Here is a 14,486-nt window from a genome sequence, read left to right on the forward strand (position 1 = left end):
TACCATGAAGGCCTGCTGCACAGTCTCCTCTTAACAGTTGTTGTAGAGATGTGTCTGCTGCTAGAACTCTGTGTGGCATTGACCTGGTCTCTAATCTGAGCTGCTGTTAACCTGCGATTTCTGAGGCTGATGACTCAGATAAACTTTTCCTCAGAAGCAGAGGTAACTTGGTCTTCCTTTCCTGGGGTGGTCCTCATGTGAGCCAGTTTCTTTGTAGTGCTTGATGGTTTTTGCAATTGCACTTGGGGACACTTTCAAAGTTTTCCCAATTTTTCAGACTGACTGACCTTCATTTCTTAAAGTAATGATGGCCACTCGTTTTTCTTTACTTAGCTGCTTTTTTCTTGCCATAATACAAATTCTAATAGTCTATTCTGTAGGACTATCAGCTGTGTATCCACCAGACTTCTGCACAACACAACTGATGGTCCCAACCCCATTTATAAGGCAAGAAATCCCACTTATTAAACCTGACAGGGCACACCTGTGAAGTGAAAACCATTTCCGGTGACTACCTCTTGAAGCTCATTCAGAGAATGCCAAGAGTGTGCAAAGCAGTCATCAAAGCAAAAGGTGGCTACTTTGAAGAACCTAGAGTATAAGACATAATTTCAGTTGTTTCACACTTTTTTGTTAAGTATATAATTCCACATGTGTTAATTCATAGTTTTGATGCCTTCAGTGTGAATGTACAATTTTCATAGTCATGAAAATACAGAAAAATCTATAAATGGGAAGGTGTGGCCAAACTTTTGGTCTGTACTGTATATAGGTTAGATACAGCTGCAGGAAGCTGGGAAAATCAGTTTCCATAACATGAGTTGTTTGACAGTACCATACAATGTCCAGGAAACGTAAAAATGGAGCACCTCATCCTGGGGCACATAGAACAATTACAACCAAATGTACCTACTAACATGGTTTAATCCTTGAAAGATGCCAGGCTTAGAATTAAAATGACATTCTAAACAATCATCTGTGAAGTCTTGCGTCTACAGTGTAGCTTAGAAATGTTACTAAGAAATGCAGTAAATTATTGAAAGTTGTTCAGTTTGACCATAAACGTACTGATTCTGAACCATAGGTTGCATGTTTACATTTTTATTGCTTGCATGTTTTGTCATTTTCTTGTATTTCCCAACAGCCTTGATAGCTCATTTTACTGTTCTTCTGGGTCCGTGTCAGTATACGATGGGACTCCATCTAATTCCCCATTACTGGGAAGACTTTGTGGTACCTCAAAGCGGAATTTCACCTCTTCACTAAACGGCCTGAGTGTTGTCTACAACAGCAGAGGAGCCAATATAAACTTTGTCCGTGGATTTCAAGCAAGTTATTATGCCGTTTCCCAAATCAGTCAAAATGGTAAATATTCAGTTGAATGTGTTATCATGTAAACCTCTGGGGTCTATTTACAAGATCCAACCGGTGGCACCAAATGACCAGCAATTGGTAAACTTTGCTGATCGATGGTCATTTAATAGCCTGTTTACACAGGCAAATTATGCTAAATTGCACAAAATATAATTTTACCTGATGAATCAGCTTAGCTGATTCATCGTGTGATGGGCAGCCTGTTTACACTGCAAGATAATTATGAAACAAGTGTTCTTAAGAACGCTCATTCATGATAATCTTTCTGCGTAAATGTGTTTGAAGCTCCATCTAAAATACAATTATTTCATGGCCAGGCCAGACTTCTTTGTGTGCTAAAAGAGAAGTTGAACAGAATCAGCAACCAGTTTCTTTTTTTATTGGTCATGAGTATCACATCTCACACTTTTTACTTACTCATCTTTATTTGATTTCCTTCATACAACATACCACCAACAGTGTGTGCCAACCTTGTGAAGTCTTACAGAAAAAATTTGGCCACTATCATTGCCAACAAAGGAAATATAATAAAATATTGAGATTAATTTTTGTTAATGACCAAATACTTATTTTCCACCATAATTTGCAAACTAAATCTTGCCAAATCAGACAAGGTGATTTTCTGGATTATTTTTTCTCATTTTGCCTCTCATAATTGTGGTCTACCTATGATGTCAATTAAAGGCCTCTCTCATCTTTTTAAGTGGGAGAACTTGCACAATTGGTGGCTGACTAAATATGTTTTCCCCACTGTAGATAGATAGATAGATAGATAGATAGATAGATAGATAGATAGATAGATAGATATGTGATATTTGGTAGCTTCATGTAGGTGATTGAGACACTTTCTTGCCTTTGATGCCTGAAAATATTGTGCTGTGTGCTGCCATATTTTTCCAGCTGATGAGGAAAAATCAGTAATGGAGGCTTGGGCACAGATAGAAGATTGATTAAAAGTCTTGATTTAGTAGAAAAAATGTTTAAGATTGTGAGGCTTTATAGATGTGTTTCTGCAACAGAAATGTCTTAAATTTGTTAACTTAAGCTACTTTTCTTCTTAATAGTTACCCTCACTTGTACATCCAGCTATATGGAAGCTCAAATAAACATTGGGTATTTACAGTCTTTGGGATATTCACCCAATGACATTTTTCTAAATGATCCCCGATGCCATCCTCAAAATTATGGAAACTGGATAGTATTTTCCATACCGTATGATGGATGTGGCACCATTAGACAGGTAAGATAGGTAAATGTTAAGGCTGTCAATCTTATAGTCAGCTATTTAAAATTTTATCGAAGTATATTTAAAGCATATCTTTCATTTCATGTAAAACACGAGAAGAAGCATGATCTTGCCGACCTGAAACTCCACATGTTTAAACTGCTTTTAGTAAACATTCCAGTGTAATATGTCCAGGAACTATCTAGATTCTCATGCTCTGACTTACAAATCACTTCTTTTTACTGGGTTCTTCTTCTTCATTGGCATTCTATCTGCACTATAGGTGCTTGTCCTGTTTTTGCCTCACTTCCTAGCTTGCATTTCTCCTGCTTTTCTCTAGTGAGTTGCATTCCCCAATCTGAAGGCCTGTCTTGCTGTTAATCTTAAATGCACTTTGACAGACAACAGAGTAGGCCATGGAGGACGAGGGCCACTTCCTGCTGAGGTGCCCCAGATACTCCGCAGTGAGGGACACTCACTTCAAGAGACTGTCTCATCTCCTCCCAGACTTCACTTCCATGAAGGAGGAAGAGAAACTGCCGATAATGCTGGGAGAAGAGGAAAGTGCAGCGGTCATAGCAGCGGAATGTAGTACGGTATAGAAAATGTTCAGCACAGCCTAGAAGGGAGGTGTATAAATATAGGTTCCCAAGCCTTATTACGTGGAATAGTTATAGTTAGCACACTCCAATAAATGTGATGCAGGAGGGGAGTTTAATATGCATACAGTAGTCACAAACGTTTCGGTCTGCAAAAGACCTTCATCAGTGTGCTAAATTTAGCGAAAGTGGTACATATAGTGGAACCCCGGTGACTCACTCTACTTGCGGTGGATACCACGTAGCCTTTGTGCGTCTCTCTCTTCTGATTGCCGGACTGACCTGCCATACAATATTTTTCCAGTATACTAACTGTATCTTCAATTTTGATGCAAATTAATTTCTACCGGGGTTCCACTATATGTACCACTTTTGCTACATTTAGCACACTGATGCAGACCGAAACATTTGTGACTACTGTATGTATATTAAACACCCCTCTTGCATCACATTTATTGGAGTGTGCTAATTATAACTATTCCATAGCAGCAGAATGTGTCAGTGCCTGCCACAGACTAAGAGGAGACTGATATGTCATGGACTCCTATACCCCACCCTGGATATGCCCCTTTCCTCTAAAAGGAGCCTGATATATCCTGGACTTCTGTATGCCTCCCTACCCCGTCCCCCTATTTTACCATTTGCTTTGGCAATGCTAACAGGTACTTAGTCCTGCCAATAAAGTTCATTTGAATTTGAATTTGAGTAGGAGCAAAGAGACAAAGGCCCACTCCACTAACACTTAATTGTTATTTAATATATAAAGCTGAATGTGAGTGTATGTGTGTATGTCCGGGATTGGCATCTGCACCGTCGCAGCTACAGCCACAAAATTTTGCACAGTCAGCCCTCGAGAGCGTCATAGGCTATGTTGTGAGGCGAAATTTTAACCCCGCACATTCCAATTCACCAAACAATTTTGCCCCTATCTACATAATGGGGAAAAAGTGAAAGGAAAAGTGTTGGAGGCAAATTGACAGCCAGGAGGAGATGGCATACATGTATATACTATATACAGGGGAGATGATATACAGCTATATATTATATTCAGGAGGAGATGACATACAGGTATATACTATATACAGGGGAGATTACATACACATATATACTATATACAGGAGGAGATGACATACAGCTATATATTATATACAGGTGAGATGACATACAGCTATATATTATATACAGGGGAGATGACATACAGGTATATACTATATACAGAGGAGATGACTTACAGATATATCTAATATATAAAGCTGAATGTATGTGTGTATATGTGTATGTCCGGGATTGGCATCTGCACCGTCGCAGCTACAGCCACAAAATTTTGCACAGTCACACGTCTGGACCCGAGAGCGTCATAGGCTATGTTGTGAGGTGAAATTTTAACCCGGCACGTTCCAATTCACAAAACAATTTTGCCCCTATCTACATAATGGGGAAAAATGAAAGGAAAAGTGTAGGAGGCAAATTGACAGCTGCCAGATGTGAACAAGGGGGACCTAAAGAGTGAGAGCGATGGCGCCAAAGAGTATATACCGTACAGTTGCTAAGGTGGGGCCCCGACATGGGATACTCACCACACACGGGGATATGAACACACACACAAAATGTGCCACACACTACCACGTGCTTGAACACATATACCACCCTCAGCACACATTTCACCACACATACACCTACCTTGCCATATAAAAGTCGAAACACAAAAGTCGCCGCTCAAAACTCGCCACACGCAAAACTTGCACACGCGGAAAAATTGCCACATGCACAAAAGTTGCAACACATGCAAAAGTTGCCTCACACAAAACTTGCACATACTCAAAATACACCACAGATACACAGAAACTCGCCATGCGCAAAACTTGCTGCACACAACTGGCTACACTAACCTGTCACATGCAACTCGACACACAAAAAGTTGCTACACGCATGTCGCCACACAACTCATCTCACAGAAGTCGCTACATGCATGTAGCCACATACAACTTGACACATGAAACTCGCCCTAAAACACACACAAGTCTGGTATTATCCTTCAAAAATAAAAATCTGATTATTAAGCAGACAAACTACAAGAGCAACAAATGTACCATATAGGAAATACGGCAGCTGTCAGTCACATGACCTGTCTATTATGTGTATGTGTGAGCTAATATATACTGCCAGGGGGGAGGGCTTCCTGTTGGCTGGGGATTTATCAGGCTGCCAATTTAGCTTACAAATACTGAGGTAAAAATACTGACCAAATAACGTGTGAACGCGGTCTAATACTGGAGGAGATGACATACAGGTATATACTATATACAGGGGAGATGACACACAGGTATATACTATATACAGGGGAGATGACTTACAGGTATATCTACTATATAAAGCTGAATGTGTGTGTGTGTGTGTGTGTATGTGTGTATGTCCGGGATTGGCATCTGCACCGTCGCAGCTACAGCCACAAAATTTTGCACAGTCACACGTCTGGACCCCGAGAGCGTCATAGGCTATATTGTGAGGCGAAATTTTAACCCCGCGCGTTCCAATTCACCAAACAATTTTGCCCCTATCTACAAAAATTGCCACATGCACAAAAGTTGCAACACATGCAAAAGTTGCCTCACACAAAACTTGCACATACTCAAAAGGCACCACACATAATACTCGCAACGCGCAAAACTCGCCATGCGCAAAACTTGCTGCACACAACTTGCTACACTAACCTGTCACATGTAACTCGACACACAAAAAGTTGCTACACGCATGTTGCTACACAAAACTCATCTCACAAAAGTCGCTACATGCATGTCGCCACACGCAACTCAACACACACAACTTGACAAACGAAACTCGCCCTAAAACACACACAAGTCTGGTATTATCCTTCAAAAATAAAAATCTGATTAATAAGCAGACAAACTACAACAATTGCACCATATAGGAAATACGGCAGCTGTCAGTCACATGACCTGTCTATTATGTGTATGTGTGAGCTAATATATACTGCCAGGGGGAGGGCTTCCTGTTGGCTGGGGATTTATCAGGCTGCCAATTTAGCTTACAAATACTGAGGTAAAAATACTGAGCAAATAACATGTGAACGAGGTCTAATACAGGAGGAGATGACACACAGGTATATACTATATACAGGGGAGATGACACACCGATATATACTATATACAGGAGAGATGACACACAGGTATATACTATATAGAGGAGGAGATGACATATAGGTACATATATATACAGGAGGAGATTACATACAGGTATATACTATATACAGGAGGAGATGACATACAGGTATATGCTATATATAGAAGATGACATGCAGGTATATACTATATGCAGGAGGAGATGACACTCAGATATATACTGTATACAGGGGAGATGACACACAGGTATATACTATATACAGGAGGAGATGACATACAGGTATATGCTATATATAGAAGATGACATGCAAGTATATACTATATGCAGGAGGAGATGACACTCAGATATATACTATATACAGGGGAGATGACACACAGGTATATACTATATACAGGAGGAGATGACATACAGGTATATGCTATATATAGAAGATGACATGCAGGTATATACTATATGCAGGAGGAGATGACACTCAGATATATACTATATACAGGGGAGATGACACACAGGTATATACTATATACAGGAGGAGATGACATACAGGTATATACTATATATAGAAGGAGATGACATTCAGGTATATACTATATATAGGGGAGATGACACACAGCAGGTATATACTATATACAGGGGAGATGACACACAGGTATATACTATATACAGGAGGAGATGACATACAGGTATATACTATATATAGAAGGAGATGACATTCAGGTATATACTATATATAGGGGAGATGACACACAGCAGGTATATACTATATACAGGGGAGATGACATACAGGTATATACTATATACAGGAGATGACATACAGATGTATACTATATATAAGGGAGATGACAAACATGTATATACTGAGGTGATGAGGTGAAAATGAGAGGTGTGAGGTGAAAATGAAAAGGTGTGAGTGCAAAATGAGAGAAGTGAGGAAAAATAGTGGAGTGATCAGAAAATGACAGATGTGAGGTTGAAATGACAAGTGTTAGGGGGGAATGAGAGGCATGAGGGAGAAAATGAGAGGTGTGAGGGAGAAAATGAGAGATGTGAGGGGGAAAATGAAAGATGTGATTGGGAAAATGAGAGGCGTGATGGGAAAATAAGAGAAGTGAGGTGCTATAACTAACCACAGATATTTACTATGCCCAGGCAACGCCGGGCTCTTCAGCTAGTCTGATATATAAAGCTGAATGTGTGTGTTTATGTGTGTATGTCCGGGATTGGCATCTGCACCGTCGCAGCTACAGCCACAAAATTTTGCACAGTCACACGTCTGGACCCTGAGAGCGTCATAGGCTATGTCGTGAGGCGAAATTTTAACCTGGCACATTCCAATTCACAAAACAATTTTGCCCCCATCTACATAATGGGGAGAATGTGAAAGGAAAAGTGTTGGAGGCAAATTGACAGCTGCCAGATGTGAACAAGCGGGACTTAAAGAGTGAGAGCGATGGCGCCAAAGAGTATATACCGTACAGTTGCTAAGGTGGGGCCCCGACATGGGATACTCACCATACATGGGGATATGAACACACACACAAAATGTGCCACACACTACCACGTGCTTGAACACATATACCGCCCTCAGCACACATTTCACCACACATACACCAACCTCACCACATAAAAGTCGAAACACAAAAGTCGCCGCTCAAAACTCACCACGCGCAAAACTCGCCACATGCAAAACTAGGCTCACGCAAAACTCGCCACACGTGCAAAACTCACCTCATGGAAAACTCGCCACACGCAAAACTTGCACATGTGGAAAAATTGCCACATGCACAAAAGTTGCAATACATGCAAAAGTTGCCTCACACAAAACTTGCACATACTCAAAATGCACCACACATAAAACTCGCCACGCGCAAAACTCACCATGTGCAAAACTTGCTGCACACAACTTGCTACACTAACCTGTCACATGCAACTCGACACACAAAAAGTTGCTACACGCATGTTGCCACACAAAACTCATCTCACAAAAGTCGCTACATGCATGTAGCCACATGCAACTCAAGACACACAACTTGACACATGAAACTCGCCCTAAAACACACACAAGTCTGGTATTATCCTTCAAAAATAAAAATCTGATTAATAAGCAGACAAACTACAAGAGCAACAAATGTACCATATTGGAAATACGGCAGCTGTCAGTCACATGACTTGTCTATTATGTGTATGTGTGAGCTAATATATACTGCCAGGGGTGAGGACTTCCTGTTGGCTGGGGATTTATCAGGCTGCCAATTTAGCTTACAAATACTGAGGTAAAAATACTGACCAAATAACGTGTGAACGCGGTCTAATACAGGAGGAGATGACATACAGATATATACTGTATACAGGGGAGATGACATACAGATATATACTATATACAGGAGAGATGACACACAGGTATATATTATATACAGGAGGAGATGACACACACATATATACTATATACAGGGGAGATGACACACAGGTATATACTATATACAGGAGGAGATGACATACAGGTATATACTATATACAGGGGAGATGACACACTGGTATATACTATATACAGGGGAGGTGACATACAGGTACATACTATATACAGGGGAGATGACATACAGGTATATACTATATACAGGGGAGATGACACACTGGTATATACTATATACAGGGGAGATGACACACAGGTATATGTTGTGAATTCCGCTCTTGGGCTCCCTCCGGTGGTTGTAAGTAGCATTTTTGTGAGTTCTGCTCTTTGGCTCCCTCCTGTGGTTTTGAGTGGTATGGCTGCTTCTTGGATTTAGCTTCAGCAGCTGTTTTCACTGATCGTCTTTCTGGCTCGGCTATATTAGTCTGGCCTTATCCCTCATTCAATGCCAGTTGTCAATTGTTCCTGCCTGGAGTCATTGCTCTTAGGACTTTCCTGACACTCTGACCAGTTCATCAAAGCTAAGTCCTTGCTTGTCCTTTTGCGGTTCTCTTGTAGTGGACTTGTTGTTCAGCACTTTCTTTGTTTTTGTTCATTTGTCCAGCTTTTCAGTATGGATCTATTCAGCTAAGCTGGAAGCTCTGCGCAGCAGAGTTTGCCCTCCACACCTTTAGTCAGGTGTGGAGATTTTTGCATTTCTCTGCGGTGGACTTTTTCTAGTTTTTATTACTGACCGCACAGCGTTCTGTCCTGTACTATTTTCTATCTAGCTAGACGTGGCCTCCTGTGCTAAATCTTGTTTCATACTACGTATGTCATTTCCTTCTCCTCTCACAGTCATTATTTGTGGGGGGCTAATCTATCCTTTGGGGATTTTCTCTGAGGCAAGATAGTTTTCCTGCTTCTATCTTTAGGGGTAGTTAGCTCTTAGGCTGTGATGAGATGCCTAGGCCGAGTTAGGAGCATTCCACGGCTGCTTCTAGTGTTGTGTTGTGCTTAGGTACTGCGGTCAGTATAGTTGCCACCTGCTCTGAGCTAGACGCATGTCGCTCCTTAATCACCAGATCATAACAGGATCCGCAACAAATCCGCAACGTGGCAACATAGTCTTACCTTATTTTTCAGTCCCTATTTTTCAATTTGAACCTGCAATCATTTGATCTCTCATTCTATATGCAACAATACTACAGTGTTACAGTAAATTCAGAAAATCACAGTGTCCCACAACGTGGAGGGAGGGATGGTGATACGTGCATCAAAAGGCTGCTAGAGATTGACATTGTCATTTAAGGGGTTAATAGATGTTACAAGAAGATGTTGTTTGTAAAATCAGATTTTAAATGCTGAATATGATTTGGGTTTAGCTCTTGAGTTTGCTCCATACGCAAACAGCCAACATTGAATGTACCAATATGTCCAGTGAGGGTAAGGGGTTAACTTGTAATTTCTAAAAGAATTGTTATTAAATATTTAACAGAAAATAAAAAAGGAATTTGCATAAACAGCAGCACTGTGTAATATTGCCATTTATTTTCTGTTGATAGGGTGAAAGAGATACGATCAGCTATTCTAACTCAGTAGTTGGTTATCATGCAAACGAAGTGATTGTGCGTACTCGAAGACTCCACTTGAATCTCCATTGTCAAATGTATCAAGATACCATGATGGAGATCATGTATCATGCAGATGATGCCATCAGCCAAAATCTAACCCAATATGGCCTGTTTTCTGCATCACTGCAATTCTATCAGTCACCAAGCTTCAATTATCCAATCTATAACTATCCATACTATGTGCTGCTGGATCAGAACTTGTATCTCCAGGCCACACTACATACATCTGACAGGAACCTCACTCTGTTTGTGGATACATGTGTGGCCTCGCCAGATCCGTATGATTTCTCAACACAAACTTATGACTTAATACGCAATGGGTAAGTTCATTTATTCTTTTTTGTCCTGCTATTATCTTTTTTTCATGTAACTTCATAACTTGTGTCAATTTTTATCTTTTCTGTTTGAAATTACACTTGGCATGTTAACTCAGAGTGTAATAGTGATGTAGTTGTAGAGAACCAAAATCACCTGTTTCCCTTTACATAACCATCGATTTAAGAACCCCACTTTAGATACCTGTCTGATGAGAGATAATTTTTTCAATAGCTATCTCTCCTGACTCTTTCATCTTCTGAGTCATCTCAGCCAAGGTCTTCTAGCCGAGAGTCCTTGCTGGACTACCCTGGCAGTGACTTATCTCCAGGGAGAACAAAAGAATTGGCCTTTGGAAATCCAATGTGCTATCCTTGTCTCTCCTGAAAACATCTGTTGAAGGAGCCTTTAGTATAATATGTATGGGTGAGCCTTACAAAGGTAATCCCACAATTATGATTATGATTTATTATTATTATTATTATTATTATTATTATTATTATTATTATCTCAGTAAAAGTGCAGCTGAGAAGCAGCCATTTCATAAGGACTATTGCATGCAATCGAGTATGAAACTAATAGCTATTAACCGTACCTTTCACTACTTTTGATTTTATTCAGATGGCATAGAACACACCTGGCTACAGGTTTATTTTAATTTGAGCACTAATTTTAATATTGTAATTACTGGCCTTCCGCTCTTTACACTCTACTGAAACTGCCCTCACTAAAGTCTCTAATGACCTACTAACAGCTAAATCTAATGGTCACTACGCCATGCTAATTCTCTTGGATCTCTCTGCAGCATTCGACACTGTGGATCATCAGCTCCTCCTCACTATGCTCCGCTCCATCGGCCTCAAGGACACCGTTCTCTCCTGGTTCTCCTCCTATCTCTCTGACCGATCCTTCACTGTATGTTTTGCTGGTTCCTCCTCCTCTCACCTTCCCCTTACTGTTGGGGTTCCTCAAGGATCAGTCCTAGGCCCCCTACTCTTCTCGTTGTATACTGCCCCTATTGGACAAACAATCAGTAGATTTGGTTTCCAGTACCATCTCTATGCTGACGACACCCAATTATACACTTCTTCTCCTGATATCACACCGACCTTTTTAGAAAACACCAGTGATTGTCTTACCGCTGTCTCTAACATCATGTCCTTCCTCTATCTGAAACTAAACCTGTCAAAAACTGAACTCCTCATGTTCTCTCCCTCTACTAACCTACCTTTGCCTGACATTGCCATCTCCGTATGCGGTTCCACCATTACTCCAAAGCAACATGCCTGCTGCCTTGGGGTCATCCTTGATTCTGACCTTTCATTCACCCCCTACATCCGATCACTGGCTCGCTCTTCTTACCTGCATCTCAAAAACATTTCTAGAATTCGCCCTTTTCTTACTTTCGACTCTGCAAAAACTCTGACTGTTTCACTTATTCATTCTCGTCTGGACTATTGTAACTCTCTACTAATCGGCCTCCCTCTTGCAAAACTCTCCCCGCTCCAATCTGTCCTGAATGCTGCAGCCAGGATCATATTCCTCACCAACCGTTACACCGATGCCTCTACCCTGTGCCAGTCATTACACTGGCTACCCATCCACTCCAGAATCCAGTACAAAACTACTACCCTCATCTACAAAGCACTCCATGGCTCAGCACCACCCTACATCTCCTCCCTGGTATCAGTCTACCACCCTACCCGTGCCCTCCGCTCCGCTAATGACCTCAGGTTAGCATCCTCAATAATCAGAACCTCCCACTCCCGTCTCCAAGACTTTACACGTGCTGCGCCGATTCTTTGGAATGCACTACCTAGGTTAATACGATTAATCCCCAATCCCCACAGTTTTAAGCGTGCCCTAAAAACTCATTTGTTCAGACTGGCCTACCGCCTCAATGCATTAACCTAACGATCCCTGTGTGGCCTATTTATAATAATAATAAAAAAAAAAAAAGTTCCTCGCATCATGTTCTCATACACTTTATGCAGTATTAGCCCTCTGTGTCTGTACTGCTACATACTTAGGCAGGTAACTGGTTCATGCAGCTTTACATGAACACCTGAGCCTTACACTATAGCTGGAATAACTAAAGCAATTGTTACCATCCACCTCTCGTGTCTCCCCTTTTCCCCATAGTTTGTAAGCTTGCGAGCAGGGCCCTCACTCCTCTTGGTATCTATTTTGAACTGTGATTTCTGTTATGCTGTAATGTCTATTGTCTGTACAAGTCCCCTCTATAATTTGTAAAGCGCTGCGGAATATGTTGGCGCTATATAAATAAAAATTATTATTATTATTATTATTATTTATCACGTATCCACATTATAAGTGATAGATGCTTAATCCCTAGAGGTCCCATCGCTGAGATCCTCACCAATTACAAGACAAGCCAAAATGTCCTGGCTTCCCCCTTGACTAATTTTATGATAAAATTCTGCAGCCATGTCTGGAGTATGTTTAGAGTCTACCTGCATATCGATTGTTTAATTCAACGTAAAAAAATGAATTCTGAATGCTGTTAGGTCCAGAATACTAAAGACTTTAGGCAAAGACAAATATATTATTTAATTTTCACCTTCTCTTTATCTTTGCAGATGTGTAAGAGACTCTACTTATGTGACTTATGTAACATACTCTTCAAACCAGGCTCGCTTTGGATTCCGTGCTTTTGGGTTTGCTCAGAGGTTCTCCAGAGTTTATCTGCAGTGTAAAGTGACTGTGTGCCCAATAAATAGCTACAACCGTTGCTATCAGGGATGTATCAATAGGCGCAGAAGGGCTTTAGCATCTCCTCAAAAGCAAATTAACTTAACAGTGGGACCATTTGTTCTGGAAGAAAGTAATATAAAAAATTAAATAAGCAATAGCATGATGTCATCATCTACTTATAATTAATATGTGTAAATTGTACTTTCATCCTTTATGACCGAATGTTAAAGAAGTGATGGAAGTGGTGCAATAATTAGTATTTCTCACCATAGAATGTATTCACTGTCACTGCAGCCACTAGCTTGTGTAGACAGAAAATGTCAATGTGATGTAAAGAAATAAATTAATGAATAAAAGTGTGCATAGATAAAAACAGAAGGCTTTTATATATTCACTGTTCCTTACATTTTTAAAAAGTACATGGATTTGTTTGATAAGAGTATTTACTTGTTACGCTAACCTAGTAAGCCGACAAATTATATTTACTTTTTAGAACTTGTATAGATGAGTAGATATGTTTTTCTCATCATGAGATAATACACTGTATTGTACTAACCTGCATCTGGTTGTTGTCCTGTAACATCACCACAAGGTACTCCTGTGTAAATTCACAATACTTTTACATATACCGTTGTTTTGCGGTCCGTTTTTGCAGCCCCAATAGATTTCTATGGGGACCGCTAAAACGGGCAGCAATAATTTTACGGTGCGCCGTATGGCCGTGAGGGCCATATTTACAGCCGTGAATAAAGATTGAGTCTGCTCAATCTTTTCACGGCTTACGGACATGGCCCCCATTGAAAATCGATGTTGCTGCAAAAACAACAGAAGCTTGTTTTTGCGGTGCACCGGGACTTCTGGTTTTGCGGAACGCTGATTTTTTTCCAATACTATTTCCATACTATTGGAAACCCGAAAAATGCTGATCCACAAGTTTTTTGCAGTCCGTTATTGTGGCAGACCATGAAAATTGCGGCGATACGGCCCGCAAAAAAGACCCACAATAACTTGCTGCAAAAAACCCAGTTGGTGAAAAAAAAGCGTAAATTAGGAAAATCTGTTTTGAAGTGTGGCAATCTTGCTATTTGCAAAAGTTA

At 40.5% G+C, this 14,486-nt stretch overlaps 1 protein-coding gene across 17 annotated transcripts in view; it reads left to right on the forward strand.

Annotated features, from left to right (window-relative positions):
• The window catches only part of LOC138681740 (scavenger receptor cysteine-rich domain-containing protein DMBT1-like), a 491,932-nt gene extending 478,165 nt beyond the window's left edge, over positions 1–13,767 (forward strand). For all 17 annotated transcript variants that reach the window (XM_069769545.1, XM_069725880.1, XM_069769547.1 and 14 more), the window contains 4 exons: positions 1,145–1,365; positions 2,439–2,614; positions 10,291–10,679; positions 13,275–13,767. In XM_069769545.1, coding sequence (XP_069625646.1) covers positions 1,145–1,365; positions 2,439–2,614; positions 10,291–10,679; positions 13,275–13,536 — 1,048 coding nt within the window. In that variant the 3' untranslated portion in view covers positions 13,537–13,767. The remainder of the gene's footprint in view (positions 1–1,144; positions 1,366–2,438; positions 2,615–10,290; positions 10,680–13,274) is intronic.
• Positions 13,768–14,486: the final 719 nt, after the last annotated feature.

This window comes from Ranitomeya imitator, chromosome 5 (assembly GCF_032444005.1).
Source record: "Ranitomeya imitator isolate aRanImi1 chromosome 5, aRanImi1.pri, whole genome shotgun sequence".
NCBI classification, from domain to species: domain Eukaryota; kingdom Metazoa; phylum Chordata; class Amphibia; order Anura; family Dendrobatidae; genus Ranitomeya; species Ranitomeya imitator.